Consider the following 19,196-nt stretch of genomic DNA (forward strand, 5'->3'; position numbering starts at 1 on the left):
TCGTTGTTTTACTTAACTGCTTATAGACAAATAAATGTTATAACAGATTCCAACAGTTATCAAACGCCTTCTCCCATGGTCATGCATTTTTCTTATCCATATGTTTCTTTTGGTCATCTGAAGGAATTCAGCCTTCCACCTTATATAATTTGGTGTACCAACCACTTCTTACCCTTGGTCCCCCAGTCAAGTATAAACCTCTGCCTCACAATATTTGAATTCATATTTACCTGTATTAGGAATTTAGTTCTTAGAACACCATCCCTAGGGCTGAAATCCTAAAACCACTGGTTGTGGCAGAATAAACTTCACCTGCAGCAGCTGTTTTGAGGACCAAGGGAAGGGTCAGCTTCCAGTGCACACCACAGCCCTTGGCCACGGGGTTAATCTTCCACTTACGACAGTGCTTTGGGCCGTCACCAGTTAAGAGCATTTCACTCAAGTCATTGAAAAGCCATCCCACCATAAAAAATTGAGGTCACCACTTAAAGGGAGCAGAGCAGCCCACAGCCTCTCACAGCAGTTTTGGAAGTGCACAGTAATGCTCTCATCCACTGGTGAGAGTGAAAAACTGAACTAATGCAGAGCACATGTTCCCATGGCATCAGATCATCTTCCATCCCTGCCATAAAGAACATAACTAACATCTGTAGGGGCCATATGGTCACCTATCATTTAATTTATAATTGAATCTATATATTCACATTTGAAAAAAAATAATGAATAGCTACATTAATTACATTAAATTTCCGAATAAAATAATTATATCTATATACATCAAATCAGAGAGCAGAGGAAAAACCTAAACGCCACATCCAGTTACAGCATGCAATTATTTTCAATACCTGAAAATGATATCGATCTTAAACCTAAATAAAATTCCTTACCCATGCTATATTTTGCTTTGGTACATGTCGTTCTTTTCAATATTTCATAAACCTACAGAAACAAAGTAAAAGAAAGGAAAGGGTTACTTTGGATATGGCCAGCGAAAAGCATAATCTTTCTGTGCACAGCTCAAACATAAGTATTGGCAAAACCGAGATGCTGATGAGGTCACCATTCTGTAATAAAAGTGGTTGCATTCAGGACAGCAGAGTTAAAGATTTCCTTACACAGCTACATGTACAAGAGAGGAGGGCTGAGCTCGCTAGCCAGTTACTATGACTGCTGTTGGTTTGAGGGGAAGGGGATCATATTCAAGCATTTCTGCCACAGAACAGCTGTTCCCCCTCATGTTGACCACCTTCCCTCGCCACCCGCGCTGCACCTGGCTGTGCCCTCGCTGCCCACCCTCCAGCCCCATGGTGCTTGCACGGCATGCGGCAGCTTATCAGAAACCAGGCCAAACAAAACAGCTTGACCTTAAAACTTCAGAGCTTGCACGATCTTGGTGGCAAAACAGGTGTATTTGCTTTACAATTTATTTTCATTTATTGTTAAATAACCTTTGCACGTTGGCGCAAGGCCGGGACAGCAGTGGAGGGCAGCCTCGGACTTTTCAGCAGGAGCAGAGGCATATCCTGCCCACTGCCTGACCTTCCTGGGGACCCGTGGCCACTGTCCCAGGGATGTCCAGGGCTGCACGTGGCTCAGGAGGGGCAAGCAACACAGCCACTGCCTGCCATGGAGGTTTATGGAGGGCACACGAGACTGCTTCTCTGCCCTGTGCTGTCTTTCAGCTCCAGCCAGCTGAAGGGCTGTCACAGAGAGACTGCCAGTTATATAACATAGTTTTTATTTTATTTTATTTTAGTAAGTAAAAGGTCCTTGGCTTAGTTTCTATTCATCAAAGCCTCACAGGGAGTGACTGGATTCCTGTTCATTTTGCAGTAGGCGGGAGGGTCAATATTTGCACTGTGGTTTAAAAATACATATGGGAAAGGCAGCAGGGAACTTTAAGAAACAAGAATACAAAGAGAAATGCATGCAGGATAAGATGATGCTGGGCACTGCTCAATATGTCTTTTATTACCAGGTTATTTGCAGGGATTTCAAACAAAGCAACATACTATCAGCATTATTGTTATATGCCCAGCGTTTCTTGAGTGGTTTTTAAAAAAGCATCCCATCCTCCTCTTCCTCCCAGCCTCTGCCATTAGCTCTGCTTGCTTCAGCCCATTGCCACGTTAGCCACCAAGGCTGACCCTCTGGCTCACCTTGTTCTACAGGGTCATTTTGGCTGGCTGCCTTTCTCAGGCATTTTTGTCATGAATTTTAACTCTTCACCTGCTCCCTTAAGTTTCTTACCTGAACCTACAAGGGTTTTTTAACTCTATGTGTAAACATACCAAGAAAGTCTGAAAACAAAAACTATGTATTTTTCTCCCCAATCTCAAATGAAATGTTTTTTTGCAAATAAAATTTGATTATCATATTTTCCTTTCCATTTCTGCGATGCTGCATCTGCCTGCCTTGGTCAGACTCCCCAAGCCCTCACAACCTGTGCTCAGATAAATCTCTGCACACCAGGCTGCAGGGGCACTGCATCCCAGGGGGCTGCACACTGGAATTTCATGGCAGGAAGGGAAAGTCAGATATCTTACGCCCCTTATCACCGCAGCAATAAAGGGCAGCTATAACGTGATATAAGCTCTTTTCAAAACCACTTGGCATCCAAAAGGCTAACGTTAAATACAAGATAAAAGCATGCTTATGGTCACATTCCAGTGGGCTGATTAGCAGCCCTGAAAGGGGGCAAGGAGTCTGCACTGTACTTTGAAGAAGTGCTGCAGCAAATGCTGCATGGCACGGTCCTTCTGACTGCCCTGGATACCGTGTGGGCTTTCCATTTAAATTCCCCTTCAGTGGCTATAGAGGAGACTGCACCTTCTCCCCTTTCTATTTTATGTTCTATGAGTCACAAGGAAATACTCGGATGTAGCTTGCACTATCTTATTCCTGCATTAAGCTTCATTTCCATAAGGGATCTGCAGAAACTTGTATAGTTACAGCACAAAAATGTATGGTTAGGGAAAGGGAAATTAGACACAGAGGTCCAGGTGGCTAGCCAGTGGCAGAGTCTAAATCTGTTCCTTTCTGGTTATATGGCTGCTAGGAAACCATGTCCTGCATTCACCTTGAACCAAAAAGAAGATCCAAATTACTGTCTAAAGGTAGCAACCTGTTAGCATCAAATGCTATTCATTGTACAAGCTAAAGCTGGAAATGCTTAATTTATTGGTTAAATAATTGATGTCACAGGCGTTCCCTGGCATTTGGTACAGACAGACAGACTTGCAGTAGGCTTTGCCCCAAAGCTGGCAAAGGGGCTCTTAACACAAGGACCGAGGCACTATCCACCATAAATTATTTACATACAGTACTTACTATAGTACTTCTTGTTTTGCTGTCAAAGAAGGAATCTCTGTCAGACAAATCAAATCTGTTAAAAGATTAGAAGGAAGCCCATTAGTTTAAAAAAAAAAAAAAAAAAGCCAGTAATTTCCTGTTCTTGCTGACCCCTTCAATATTATATTTTCTCCTGGGGATCTCTCATAGCTAACATTAAAGAATAGCTTGTAGAAACCTCATTAAAATAAAGTCAAACATAACTCTCACATTTTAGAGAGGCTGTTATATGTTTCACTCATTTTATATATTTATAGGTTTTTACACACACACACACACACACACACACACAAAAAAAAAAAAAAAAGGCTGTTGATGCTCATCAAAGTTGAATTCCTGCCCACTACTGGTCTAGGGTTTCTCCTAATAATTTACATTTGGGCTGAACCTGCAAAGCCCTAAGAGCACTCTGTGCTCCCTTATTCAGCAAATACCCAGATGGCCTCACTGAAAAAAAAACACCATTGCAAGCAGTGTAAGGCACTTTCAAACACAAGCTAAGTACCATCTTTTGGTCTTTCTCTGAGCCATGAGGCTCCTTTTCTGTAGGAACATCCCACATGCAATACCTGTATAAATACAGTTCCTGCAAGTCTGATCTGTGACATCAAATGTCACATACATTGACTAGCCCCACCATCAGGTATGTGAATCTAATACAGAACTCCATTAGTGTTCTGCATCTCTTTATTAAACACAAAAATATACATATCTAGAGTGAAGAAATCCTGCTCTAGGACTGGTATTTGTTCCAGCTGGCACACACATAAACATGGTCTTCAAAGCTTCTCCTCCGGGATGCTGGCCAAGGAAGAGCAGCAGCAAAGCAATCCAGGGCAGCCAAAACTTAAGCTGGGCCCCACCTTGCGATTTTTTCCTCCACCCACGTCTACAGCTGTTCTTACCAATCTAAAACCGAAGGCAGAGCTGCCACTGGCTTCATACCATTTACAAGTCAAGACCTGGTTTGCAGTACATGAGTGAGCTGCCCATACCAGATGAATGGAGTTACCCTTACTGTTATCAACCCATATCTCTGTCCAGAAATTTTACTGAGCATTTTATTTTAAACGGAAAAAGACTACTGTAAACCACACTAAGTTTTGTTTGGCAGTCTAAAAGTTTAAGTATATGCTTATATAGATATGTAACATATATCTTAACAAGAGTTAAAATGCACAGGGATTGCACACAGAAAAAAAAAAAAAAAGAAGTAAATTTACTGCAAGATGGAAATGGAAATGTTTTTACAGTAACCACTAACAAAGCATTGGCATTTGTTTTCTTTTCACTTTTCCAGATGCTATCAGAAAAACCCAAACCTCTTGGCATGGCTGCTGGCACCACATGGTCACTTACAAGTGCTGCTTCTCCCTGGAGAAGGGGTAAGAGAGGCGCTTCACTGTCTGCGGCTTGTGTTCGGCCACTTTGGGCTGGATGGGCTCTGTTATCTTCTGGATTACAGAGTTGATCTTTTTCAGAAGCCCATGGGTCTGATTGATCTGATACATCTGCGGGGGCAAACAGAAAGACAATAAAATGTCATCGCTTTCTGGTTATCCACAGAGAGACTGAACCGTAAAAAATGAATTAGATAATTACATCTGCCTAAACTATCGAGGAACACAGCTTACCTTCTTGAAAACATCTAAGAACACATAGATAGATGGAAAAGTCAAAGCAAGGCAAGAAGAGTCTTGCAGCTTCCAAGACTTCCCACCTTCTTTATAAATGAAGAATATTCAAGATACTTTGCTTCCACAACAGTGAAGTCACTAAGTCCATTGCAGTTCTCTTTTGATTTGATTATGCTTCTGATTAAAACTGGTGGTAAGTGAGGCAATAATGGGGATTAATAAAAAATCCAAACCAAACGTGTAGTTTTAGTTTTGTACTAAGTGATGCTGAGCTTTGAGACTGTCTCTTGTTCCATTACAGACTTTCCGCTGCAGTCTGCGACATGCACTTAGTATGTTTAAATATTAATCTACCTCTAAGCTATGCGCACTGACCAGGTAGCTATCTATCATGGATGATTTAGAACTTAGCTCATAATGAAAATACACCATGATATCTCTAATGATATTTCAATTATTCTGAGAGGTAATTTATTTTGTGGTAGAGTAGTCCCAACTCCTGCAAACATGACTGATGATGTGTAAGTAGTCACCTAAACCCAGCGAGACTGCTGCACACAGAGTATTACATTCACTTTTTAGCAGCCCATCCATTCAGGTGAGAAAGAAAACTCCAAGTAAGTTTCATTATCAATTGCAACCTCTTTTAAAACACACTGAGATGATGAGACTCTATGAGATCACTCACATCGTACACGGATAAAGGCAGGAGAAAGGAATTTGTGATTTCCATTCCTCCTTCCATTTATTCTTTCTGTTGTCCTAAGCAAGAAAGTTCATGACTCTCTTGCTTTTCCTGTTAAATACAAGGGGAATACCAGCCTCTTTGCCCGGCTGTGCAGATTAAACTACTTTAAAAATGCTTGTGGGAAGAGAAGTCTACATTTATAAGGTGCACAAAGATGAGAATGTGTTTAAACCATGCCTTCTTGGGGGAAAGGAAAAAGAAAAATGTGGCTTACCTTCTTTGTGGGCATCTTGAGCTTAAGAAACTCTGCCTCTCGACACAATACATTCCATGGTGCATGTATTTTTACAAATCCAACCCCATGGATTTTTGTCTTTAAAAAAAAAAAAAAGAAAGCAAGAGAAAAGGTTACCAGTGAGAGGAAATTAAATACTTTTCCCCTTGTGTTTCATCCACATTTAAGGAACAGTCCATTACAGCCAACACTGTAAACCTCATTTGTTTGAGACGACCAGTTTCTAACAACAGGACAATCACTGGGCACCTCTCTGTGCGGAGCCGATATAAAACGTGACTCAGAAATGCTATTGTCTTCTAGAACAATCACCACTAGGTTAAACAGATAAGAAGATAAAAACTGTTTGGGAAATAAAAGCTAATGACTATGACACAAATACAGACTAAGCCAGTTAAATTTGATTCACAGGCACCCAGCCAAATTCTACAATTTCTTGAGTGCGTTGTAATGTAAGGGTCACAGCTTCAGCATGAAAAGAGAGTAGAGGCTGCAGATGCAGACATCAACATCTATGTTAAAACACCAACCATTTTAATTAGGAAACTTGGTTGGAAAAATTGACCACCACCACCAACAGAAATATCAGGGATGACACTAGTAGTACATGTGGATCCCAGCAGTTACCCCAGCTGCGGTTTGCTCCTGCCCACCCCTGCATCCACAGGTGCCTGCCAGCCCCACCAAAGAAACCACCTCCAAGACCCTGGACAAATGATGTCAAACCAGCAGGGGAGAAGAGAAAGAAACATTAATGAATCTTTCTAATGCTGCTGCTTTGCACATTCAGGCAGTTTTAACAGCTGGTTTTCACACAGCTATATTCCCTACCTGCCTTCTAGAAATCCATTAATTACTCAGAGGGCATAACTAACTGCCAGCCTTCTAATTAGGCATCGCTTCCAAACCATCCTTGAATTTATTTCACAGAAGAGCATTTAAGTGATATAATAAACATCATCTGTGAACAAAACCCTTGTTCTTTTTGCAGTTAGTAAGGCCACCTACACAACTCCCAGGCATTCGTCAAGCTCTGGTGACTGCAGGTTTTCCCCTTCTCTGATGTGCTGGATATGGAAGCTGCTGTAAATCCCCTTCCCTTTCATCTCTATATGTTTCTGATCTGATACCTTGTACCAAGAGATACATGCTCTCCTTCTTCGTGGTGCCCTGGCTTGAATGCCAAGCCTTCTGCTTCGTTTGAAATCATATTACATGTCATGGGAGGGGACCTCCCAGCCCGCTTAGGATTTTCAGTATCTAGGACTTGGCACAGGCAGGTTTCCAGTTCACTACAACAACCTGACAGAAAGCAATCTGTTTTTTCACCTGAGGATGGAGAAAAGGAAGATTTGTCATGCTGTGCCATCACCCTTCCCTAGAATTTGTGAATTGCATGTGGTTTCTTTATGTATTTAACACTCTGACCACAGGTCTAACTGCTTAACCTCAGTTTTTACATCCTGTGAATAAAACCAACATGAACGTTCACCCTCCCTCACAGGAATTTCAGGCTTATTGGTTGGATCAGTTAATTGTAATAGCTTTCTTTGAAATTAATATGGCTGTGGCTATTTCTACTAATCACACACTGGCAGTGCTTCAAAAACATGATTTTTTTATGTAGTCTAATGGTCTTTTAATAGAATATGCTGTTTTCAGAGTACAGGTGAAAGGCATTACGAGCTGTACTGTTCACAGCTGAGAATGGAAAGAGCAAGACTGTAACATGGAGCCATGTGCTAGAACCAGAGCATTTACCAGAACTCCCCGCACAAATGTGATTCTCCTGAAGGCTGAAGGTGTAAAAATTTCACTGTCTGCATCAGATATTTCTCATCAAAACCAGAATTACCAGAGGATCCAACCCATGGCATATTGTCAACCCACCAACCACTGATTAGTGTTTACAGACACCTAAGCCTTGCCTCTAGCTATGATAACACATCCATAAGCTATGTGGCAATAAAGCACACGCCACAGCGAGTGCTGCCCAAGGCAAGCTCAGCACCTCCCTGGACTCGACCACCAGTCATACTCCTTATCTTTACACATCTGACGCAGCTCCTTACATCTTCATCATGTTCCAGTTCCAGGCCAGCCTCCACAAGGTTTCCCTCATATTCCTCCCTCCGAAATCTCTTGTCGTCTTCATGGGAATCTGCAGGGGGTTCGCTCTCCCCCATCTCCAGCTGCACGCTCTTCCCAGGAAGCGGGTGGTCCTGCTTGGTGCTTCGTGCACTTGTGTCATTGTGGTGAGTTCTCCTGGCGAGTGCCCTCCCAGATGAGGACTTCTTGTAGTGATAAACTAGGATGTAATCCACCTTTCTCTTGCCATCTCTGAAGTAAAGTCCGTATTTGCAGTCAGCATCTGGATTTTTGGATAGGGAGTTCAACAGCTAGAAGTAGGGAAAGGGGGGTGTGGAGAGAAGGAGAGGAGAGGAATAATCATCAGAGAGCTGACATGGGCACCAAGCAGACCACATCTTCATATCAAGCACCCCTCCTAGCTGCCCACAGCACGCAAGGACTTAACTTCAAACAGCAAGCCCATAGAAGGAGCCCCCACATGCTACTTACACAAAACAATTTTGCAAGTTAACACTTGCAATTTTCCTGATAGCCAGCTGGGATTTCATTGGCCAGAAATAAATAGATAAAATGACTGGGATTTAATCTAATTCCCAGCATGCTAGTTCATAATTTAGCTACTGGGTGGATTTGGTTGTCTCCGTTGAGGGTTAATTGCCACTAAGATCATCTGTCCTTTTCCACCCAGGACATCTGTGTTTCGGTTCTGACAAACAGGTTAATATCATGTGCAAACACTTCTCACTTCTCTTATCTATCTCTGTGAGTTTGTATCATCTGAGAAAGAGATCATCCCAGATACAGACTGAAGGGAGCCAGCTGGTCGCCAAGCACAGCCAACAATGCACGTGGACTGCAGCCAGGGAAGCGAGTTCGTTGTGACCAAGTTCATCACCTTTCTCCCCGCTTATAAAACCCATGCAACTTTGCAGTCCACGGATGGCAAAGGCTTTATTCCTGCTCTGAATTAATACTGTGCAAATTTGCTCTGCAGTGGTGCGGGACGCCAGAAATCTAAGTCTCAAAACACAACCCCATGTTCAGGTATTTTTCTGAAATTTGCACCAGACAACTGTAGAAACATACCAAAGTACTAACAATTATTAATTTCTGCTTGCAACAGCATAATGCTCATGCATAATTCTACCCTTGGATCATTTAAAAAGCGAAAACACAATTGCCATGTATTTTTACAAAAAACACTAATCTCAGGAGTGGCTTTCCAAGGACCAGGGACATTTTCAAGCTCCTAACTTTACAGGAGAGCATTAACCCTCATGCAGGGAAAGGACTCCTGCTCCAAATGACAGCAATCAGCTCTCAGTTACAAATCATACTGGTCAAAATCTGCTTGGGATGTGCACTCCTTTTGCTTATTTCATAAAGAAAACTGGGAATGTAACAGATCTGCAACCAATTATCTTCAAGGCAACCAATTATCTTCAAGCCCAACTTCTAAGCCACAGACAAAAAGAGTAGCCTGTGAACTCATCACAGCCAACACACCTGAAACTTCATACAAACAGCCACTTACTTGGCAGATCCCACATACTCATTGGAGGGACTGAGCTGTGAAGGGCTGATCAGTGTTACTCTGCTGCTCGACCCTAGCTGTGTGGAAAAGCTGCCTGTGTTTGTGCCACATCAAGACACTGCTGTTTAGTTCTTAAACATAACTGCAGTACAGATCACTAATCACTATTGCTTTCTGATTGCTTCATGATTAATGGCATGCACGCATTAATCCAGATTATTTTTTTTAAAGCAAGCTGAGTGTTTGTGGCCAGCAACTCAGGGATGCAATCTTCTATAGGAACAGAATAGTAAGAAATATAAACTAACTATGTTTTCAGGATAGTCTCTTCAAAATATCGTTGCTGTAAACAAGATACAGGATCACTGGGTTTTCTTTCAAGATAACTAATTGTATTACTTTTTAAAGATTTCTTGATTGTATCAATTAACTAAACATCACTTACTGAAAAATTGGGCTGAGCCCATAGATGTCCAGGTAAATGCAGGAAGATAAAATGAGGAAAAGACTCAGACCTCAAGCACTTCCTACCCTCACTGGCCTGACTTTTTTGGGGACAGCCAGCAGCAATCTGTCCGCCTGTCTGGGGAGGAATAAATACAGGAGAGAGGCAGGACTGGAGATGGCTCCTGAAGGTGACAGTGAGTGCGCTGGGTGTTTCTGGCTGCTCAGGGCAATACAGACTGCTCAGCACACCCTGCCCAATGCTCCTTGTGCCCTGGAGTGCCCTTCTGGTGGAGGCTGAGGAAAGTGGCACTGAAAATGCCGATTTCACTAGTTTCTTTGTGCCACCACCACCAGGAAGGGATCAGGCCACGGTGCAGAATCTGAATGAGCTGCTTCCCATTTCTTCAAACTTTGTTGTTGAAAAGCTGACCCTCCTGGGGATTCGCTAGTAGTATGGGTGAGCCTGCTGCGCTGTGGATACGAATGCCTCAATACATTTACTAATGAAAAGAATAGTTACCTCACACTACAAAAGGGATGCACCCAAAGGAATCCAAAGGAGCCTGTCGGTCCTCATTTAAAGAAATAAATAGAGTCTTGTAAGGATGTGCTGAAAAGCACTCAGGAGGCCACATCCTTTCTTGCAGTGCTGCTGCACTGAAGGAGAGAGATGCATTGGCCAAGACCATGCATGGGCCATGTGCCTCTGGTTCCAAGTGAGGTGCAGAAAGGGCATCTCAGTTTTAAACCAGCAGAAGGGGTATGTGTGCCTTGACACAATTATTCTACCACACTAAACCCTAATTAAGCACAAGCACAATGAATCAAGCATTGCTTTTTATGGTGCACCTTTCTCCAGCAAGATCTGTTGTATAGCTCACTCCACCTCAATTTCTTCACCTGAATAAACCTATTTTTGTGCATTTATGACATAGCCAACTCCTAATCCTATTATGTATTCATGTTACTAACTTCCTTTAAAACTGCTGATAAAGATATAAAGAATTTAACTAAGGCACAATTAAGGACACTAGAAACCCGTCCAGTGGAAAAACCTCTGTTGTGTGCTACAGACTATTTGTTTAGGGTTACTGCTACTAACAATAGCTTTTCAACGCAGTTTTAGGCACTTTTTTGTTCTGCTCAATACAGGCAAAGAGATTTAAAGGTTACCACAGCCTTAGTGCCAGATTACTTACTCTGAGAATAACCAACCCCTTTTTAGGCTACAGGTTAAAAAAAGGATCCCTTGCTTCCCTTCTTCAGCCCACACACCAAAGTACAAATCCCACCAAATCAGCATGTGCTGTGGCTGACAGTAATCCTCCTCAAAACCTCAGAAAGGAGAGGGAGAAACCTGCAGAGCCTCCAGGGAAAGGAAACACTTGGAAATAAGGTAAAGAGTAAAGAGCAGCATGCCAGCTGTTACACTTTTGGCAAGTCCTCTACTCACTGTGCTTTCGTGCTGGTCATATCCTATATCCTCAATAGCTCGGATGTTGATGATGTGAATCCCCTTCTCCTCAGCAGGTAGGCAGGAGTATTTCTTGTTCACCCTCATTCCTGTCTCGTCTGGAGCCTCGCTGAGGTCGTCTGGCAGAAAATCCACCCCATGAAACTCACTGTCTCCGTCTGCAAGGAAAAGGAACAACTTCATCAAGACTCTTTAATCCCAACACTTGCTCCTCCCAGAGCTACCCAAGCTGAAACGTATCCTGTTCCTGCCCTTGTCTGCCAATGAGCCTCCATGCGGGGCTCCCACCCCTTGCCTCAGTCTCAGCGAGCCCACAGCCCTGAGCCCTACCTCCTCCTCCTCAGCAGGAGTGCTCCCCCTACACCTATGCCACAGTGCTGTCCCATGATTAGGTTACCATGCAGCCTCTTTGCCTCGCAAAGCTTTGATTTTCTCTCTTGGCAAGAGAGTGAAAAAGGGGGAAAAAGAAGAGTAGTCTGAGAATCAGCTAGTGAATAAGGGAGCATGGTGTTTTCCTCCTTTTACAGTATGCATGTTCTTGTTCAATACGCAATTTCACTTGTTTATGCTGAAAAAGTAAGCATGCTTCCCCTTAAGTACCTATGTACTGCATAGGATGTGCTGAACCTTTCCTATTTAAGGAGTCTTAAGGGTCTTCTGAATATCAGGTTTCTTCCCTCTTGCCCTGCCAGAGACTCTTACTGTTCCTGTTTAGTATTTAACTATATAGACGGGCTAAAGAATCTCACATAAAAATTTAAGTACAAACTAAGCAACCAGATAATTAATGAAATACAAACCATTGCTTGCATGTGTGAATTTCTGCATGCAACAAAAGGCTGAGTTTTCTAAGATTTGACTCATTTTGATGCTGAACTGGAATACTGCAGCACTATGCATTTTTTCAAACTGTTTGGGAGCAGAATTTGCTTGTCTGAGGAGTGGAGATAAAGCAGGAATTTTAGAATTTAGCCTTGAGTGGATACTAAATTAACTTTCCCCCTCAAAAAAACAAAAACATGCGGAGGAGCACAAGCTAGCAGCTAGACTGCAACAGTCTCGCTGTAGCTAGCCCAGTGCTCAATCTCTGGAACAGGGATCTGCAGGAACTGAACAAATTACACACAGTGCCCCTGGGCCTTACACAGATTTAGCCTATTAGAAAAACTATTCCCCTCATACCTAGAGCTTCCACTAAGTTTAGGGAGAGCTGAAGACAGACATCACATTTTAACCAGCTATTTCTTAGCCTAAGAGGAACGCTACTCCTCTTCACCAAACCACCCATCTGGTTTTGGTGGAGCTTCAGGGATGACATAACAAGGACAGGCAGGGAAGATCTCAGGCCCCAGCAAGCTTGCAGATGACATAGAACTGAGGAGAAGGGTTGGTAAGCTGGAATGTAGGGCTGCCACTTAGCAGGGTCTCAACAGGCTGGAGAAATGGGCTGAGAGCAGCCTCATGAAGCTCAACAAAGTCAACTGGGAAGCCCTGCGCTTGGACAGACCAGTCCCATGCAAGGAGCTGAGTGGATGAAAGGTGGCTCTGCAGACCTGGCAGTTGAGTACAAAGTGAGTCATCAGGCCTACAGTGGAGAGGGATAACTGCAGACTGGACTGCACTAGTAGGACAGCAAAGCCAGCAAGTCCAGGGAAGTGATTTTCCTGTTTGGTACCTGTCAGACCACAGCTTGAGTGCTGTGCCCAGTTTTGGCTTCCCAGCACAAGAAGGACATTGACAAGCTTGAGCAAGTCCAGTAGAAGGCCACCAAGGTGGTCAGGGGTGTCAAGCCCTCAATATATGAGGAGAGGCACTTACACAGTGCAAAGAAGAGAAGGTAAGGGTTGGGGCCCCACTCCTGCCCTCAGCTACCCACTGAGCAGTTACAGGCATAGCAGGACCAGATTCTTCGCACAGGTGCACAAGTTGCAACAAGGGACATTGTGACAGGACATTAAAAAAAAATCATTAATTTTTTAACAATAAGGGCAACAATATGATGGGAAAGGTGCCCAGCAAAGCTGCAAATCTCTATCCACCCCTGGAGACAGTCACAGCTTGACCGCACAGGGCCTTGAGTGACCTGACCAACTTTAACACTGTGGGGTTGGGCATTGCATCAATCTGCAGCCCAGGTGCTTCTTAGTGATATGCAGGGCTTAGTATGGACAGCACCTGCGGCAGCAGAGGAGGAAGGTGTGGTGCTTTTTGGGCTTATCATTTCAAGGAAAGTGTTCTTGGTAAGAAAGTCATGCTTATCTGGCACTGTCAGACCCATTTCTCTGGAATTTGCAAGTCCCACGAGTTTGTGGATCTTCATTTCAGCCCCTTTTATTGGGAAATCTGCTGCCCAAGTGACTTAAGTGACTTTCTACAAGCTCCACAGTTTCCCTTGGAGGGCTGAGGCATTCCTAGAAACTGCAGCACACAAATCTGATGTCTGCCACACACTTCTGAAGTCTGTGTAACTTCATAAATAGAGCAAATAACTCCTGGACCAGGCATGGAATTTTAATTCTGAAACCCTCCTTGTGATCTTGCAGCAGGATGTTCAAACTCAGCAAATCATTTGAACAACAATTTATAATAGTTAAATAACCTTTTTTATGGAGTAATACAGAAATGCATCCAGAAAGCTATATATTTTAGGGAGCAACCAGCACGTTTGTAACAATTCCCTACGCATCTATGCCCTGTTTTTCCCAACATATACACGCATACACACACTGACTCCCTGAACACTTAAGAACTTACACATACTTCATCAGCCACAGCATCCTATGCATTCGTGCCTTTGTTCCATAGCTGTAAAATACTCATATAATAATACAGCAACTTTTGGAACTTCTCACACATAACAACCTATGCTTATATTTGGAAGTACGCCTGAAAAATACCTAGGAAAAAAATACCTCAAGTGCTATAAAACTCCTCTTTCCTTCCTCCTCCTCTCACGAGTACAAAATAAAACCCAGGTACTCAAGTGGACTGCAACGAACATTAGAAGAGAAGCACCAATTACTGACTCACGAATCTGAACATTTTTCCTACCTTATAATAGGTCTGTGAACTGAAAAGTGCTAGTTTAGAAATCACAGTTAGGATGAAAAATGTTTAGAATGGAAAACCACAAGCTTCAATGAGCCCAAATGGGCAGCCTGTGCTCTCTTGCACTTCTCAACTGCATTTGTTAAGTATACAGTACAGAGCAAGGAGACCTGCTCTAGTGATTCAGTACTATTGTGCAAGTCCAAACAATCACCCATCCGCAAGCATATATTTACATTTCTGTTTACACATCAGTAGCCTGGCAATATCTGAAAGAACAAGTGCTTAAGATAGGCAATGAATCATAAAATTTTGTTTTATTATGACTACTGAAAAACGATGCAAAATGTGAGAACTTTATTGATACCATCTTAATTACAAGAAGTTTGATTTGTGCACTTAAAGATGATGTCAGGATTTAATGCTAAGTAAAGCCATCCAAACCACTTTGGTAATTACAAACGCACAGGGATTATAACTATTTCACATATGCTGATTTGGCAGAGGTCAAAGCATTCTGTTGCAGAATACAAAACCTCTTTTGGTATGGAACAGAATATTTTAAAGACTTATAAATCTCTATTTTGCATTGATCATATTACACAAGGACAATAATTTAATCTAAAAATAAATTTATGTTCATAATTAGTTAGAGCAATATAGTAGACATGATATGAAGAGCACAAAGCATATTAACATCGTAATACAGCTACAGTCACATCTTAATCTATTTGTTGGGAGCTGAAATAGGAGGAGTACTGTGAAAATTGTTAGCTTTGCAGCCTTCTAGCATTGACTAACCCACTCTTTTCTATTTAATAACCAGAAAATTCTACAGCAAAGACCTGAAGAAACATTTGACATATTTCAGCATAGCCATATAACCAGTCAGACATTTACCCTCCCCTTTCCACAGTTGACATTGTTCAGAAACCCATGGATTTCAAGACAGCAGGAGTCCCTAATATTATAAAATCAGACCCACTCAGTGCTTCTCCTACACTTTATTATGCATTGCTTTGTCATTTCTTAATGTTTGGTATGAATCTCAGAAAACCCTGCCAAGTATACACTATATAATGAAATATTTTAAAGTATTCCTTGCCTGTCTCCAAACACACACATGCTGTACGGGAGCAGAATGTTGAAAAGCCATTTTGATAAGACTTGATACCAATTTCAATCTATCCCTGAACCAAGTTTGAGAAAGTATTTGGTCAACGGTGCATGTGTACATGTATAGAACTTCTCCTTTCCTTACCACAGGCACTGAAGGGCAATTCCTGTATTTGTTGCTGCTGACCGTATTTTTCACACGTGGTTCAGAAGAATGGACACAATGGGCTCTGTGCTGTTTCCAGTACAATGTAAGCAAGCACTACATCCAGCTGAAGTAGATAAACTTGTATGGAGCACAGAGATGAAAGCAGGAGGACAGAAGCTGGTGAACACGATCAGAAAAGACAGTGGACTTGTGCATGTCCTGCATCTTTGGTCCACCTAATTCTTCCCTTGAATCTCCAATAAGTCTTTCACTCTGAACACTGGAAACAAGACTTGATTTCTAAAAAATAATCACAAACATCTGCTTCTTTGTGCAAACTTCAGCTGCAGAACATCGATGAGCAAACTCCTCTCAAGTTTTGCAAAAATTAACACTAATTAACAACAAATTTTCTACCACAGAAATGTGGCACATTATGCTGCAAGCTACAGATATCTAGACAATGCTTCTTCATTGGACTTTAGTGACTAAGTGAACAAGAGCTGATAATTCACTCTAGAAATAGATGATTTTTTTTCACTACTAGCTGCAGCCTTGATCGACTACCTTCTCAATATCCTCTCTTACAACTACTAAATATTCTCTGGGAAAAAAAAAAAAAAAAAATTTTTTTTCATTAAAATAAATGGAAAATTGCATTAACACAATGTAGTTTTATAGAAACATCCTGCCCTTGTTCTAAAACAAGCATAAGCATATATAAACAACCAGGCAACTATTTCACTACTCAGCCTGAAACTCATAATGTAGCTGAAACTGGCTTCTCATATCCTTGTTTTCTTTTTTTAGGGAGTATGTTTAATAAAGTGGCTAGAACAAAAAAGTCATAAAAGACATCTAAGCTAGCTGTCCCAGTTGTTCTCAACAAGGAAGAAGCAGGACAGTTGTAAGACCATGTGATTTAAGACTTTCTAATGTCCAGATTGTTATCTTTTTGCCTTATATAAACAGTGACAGAATTAGGAAGGAAAATTAAAAAATTATTCAGGATAGGTTCCTTGAACTAGTCATTTTAAAGGAGCCACAACAGGAGTTCTGAAACACCAGCACATTATTTTTAGATTCCTTAAACTGAAGACATTACTTTCATATGAATTATGATGGAAGAATGCTGTGCATATGCCCTGACATTGACAGTGATCCTACTGTGATGGGGAGAAAACACATTAAGGAAGACACACACGCATGTTAAAACAAAATACAACACACACATCTACACATATATAGGTTGCATATTTTGTTTATGCTATGCTTTTTCTGCAGAAGAAATACTAACGTAACAAACTGTCAGGGATTTTTTTTTTAGTTTTTGAATAATTTTTTTTAAACTTCAACAGATACAAAGTGAAAACTCTTCAGCATGTTTTTGCTTAATATATATTGCCCCCTAGCAGCAGAATCCTCCTTTAGCAAAGTCTTACCCGTTTCTTTACTTCCTGTATCCTCCAAATTCAAAGCTACAGGTTAATACTTGGGCTAGGAAGGAGGGAAAAAAAAAATCCCACAACTGACTCGCATATTATTCTCCCTTCCTCCTTCCTTCCCCCTCCTGATTCATTAAAAGGCTTTGGCTGCCAGATTTGGAGCCTGAAATCTCTGCTTCATCCTCGCAAAAAATAAGGCAAAGCAAATGTCAAGGAAGCCTCAAACATGCCATCCCACCCGTGTGTCTCATTTCTGACCTATGGGTCACCCCTCCTGACCCACTAAATCCTGCTGCAAGCATGCCAGCGAGGATACCCGCTGCTGGCACAGGGGCAGTTCTTTTTTGGGAGGCTGACACCTGTTTACGAGGCGCTGGCTGGAGACCAATGTCCCGGTCAGGAACCACTGTGCTCTCCAAGGAGCACTCATACATGTCCTGAACTTTTGTTCTGTTCAAAGGCTGGGAGTTGAGAACTGATTAGATCCACATCTGGGACCCTCTGATTTAAACCTTCCCTTGCATCTCCAGCCACTGGCAACCAGCCACTGCCTCTGGCTGGACCACTTCTGTAGGTGCAGGAGGCTGCACCAATACCTTCAACAGGCAAAGGGCTGCTGTAAAAGGCAACTGACCTATCCTTGGATGAGATGAATGCTTTTGGTGATGTCGACATCTTCTCGACCTGACCACAGAGACGTGACTCGCTCTCCCTTTCATCTTCTGTGGCAGCCTGCTAAATAGGACACCCTGGAACTTGCCCATCTCCTTGCTTCTGCATTTATTTTAAAACTTGGCTGTGGCCTGGGTCTGTACAGAGCATTACTTTAATGAAGCAAACAGAGAAGAGGGTATGATCCAATTCATTTAGAAAATAAAAAAAAAATAAGTAAAACAGGGTTGCAAGAAGAGTTTCCTTTGCAGAATAGAAATATATCTAAAGCAGAACAATCTTCATACATATGAAGCTGACAACTTCATTAGCACTTCCAATTACACTGAACTGTGGAGCTCATTTAAAGACTTTGTTTATATCCAGTATTTGGGAGTCTGAAAACCAACCCCTGTCGCATGGGTGGAGAAAATTCAGATCCTGGCAGGATTATTTGAAACAGCAGCTTAGGTATGTTTCTCAGTACAGACGTATCAACAGTGGGTCTCCAGAGTGGGGCTGGAGCTTTCCTGGAAGGCTGTCCACAGCTTTAAAGTTATTGATCTATTATCAGCAACATGTTAAGAGGTGGCTAGAAGGACAGACAACTATGGCATCATTTCTATTTCTGCCCTTCTATTTTTGCTTTTAAAGATTAATTTACCCTCTTTGTAATATGCAGGCCTAGGTTTGTACACTTCTGACCTGACATTGCCCTTGTGAAATCTGAAAACAAAGAGCACATTACTTAAAATATGTAATGATAGTAAAAATGAACATTTGGGGGTGAAATGGAATTTTCAACAGCACATAAAAGACCAGTGAATATCAATTCTATCACAAGTAATGAAATTCATCCTACCAATTTATGTCGACCCTGGAAAATCCCACGTTTCATAAAAACAAACAAACAAAAAAAACAACATGCAAAGCCTCCTCCCCACATCCCCTGCCTAAGACAAAGTGCACTTTTTTTCTTCCAATTACCAACAGTTATTGCACTATTTATTAAATACATCTCTTCTCAGATATATTTCTAAAATAGGAAAATTCAAGCACACTTACTCTTCTACCACCAGACGCTGGAAAAATATTTTAGTTTTGCTACTTTTGTTATTCCAATAAAAGTAGCATTTGAGACCACTTTCAAGTCCACTACAGACTGTTCTTCGTAATTACAGTTTTATAAATTATTTACATACTTCTGTAATTTGATAGCACTTTACAGAAAAGTAGACAAAATAAGCAAAATTCTTCTCCCAGTTACTTTC

At 41.8% G+C, this 19,196-nt stretch overlaps 1 protein-coding gene across 2 annotated transcripts in view; it reads right to left on the reverse strand.

Moving 5' to 3' along the window:
• ANO1 (anoctamin 1) overlaps positions 1–19,196 on the reverse strand; it is a 77,746-nt gene that overhangs the window by 31,895 nt on the left and 26,655 nt on the right. For both annotated transcript variants that reach the window (XM_084288410.1, XM_084288409.1), the window contains exons 2-7: positions 11,497–11,675; positions 8,044–8,370; positions 5,951–6,049; positions 4,711–4,862; positions 3,331–3,385; positions 888–939 (exon numbers count right to left, since the gene is read on the reverse strand). In XM_084288410.1, the coding sequence (XP_084144536.1) occupies positions 888–939; positions 3,331–3,385; positions 4,711–4,862; positions 5,951–6,049; positions 8,044–8,370; positions 11,497–11,604 (793 nt within the window). In that variant the 5' untranslated portion in view covers positions 11,605–11,675. The remainder of the gene's footprint in view (positions 1–887; positions 940–3,330; positions 3,386–4,710; positions 4,863–5,950; positions 6,050–8,043; positions 8,371–11,496; positions 11,676–19,196) is intronic.

This window comes from Netta rufina (assembly GCF_964035555.1).
Source record: "Netta rufina genome assembly, chromosome: 5".
NCBI lineage: Eukaryota > Metazoa > Chordata > Aves > Anseriformes > Anatidae > Netta > Netta rufina.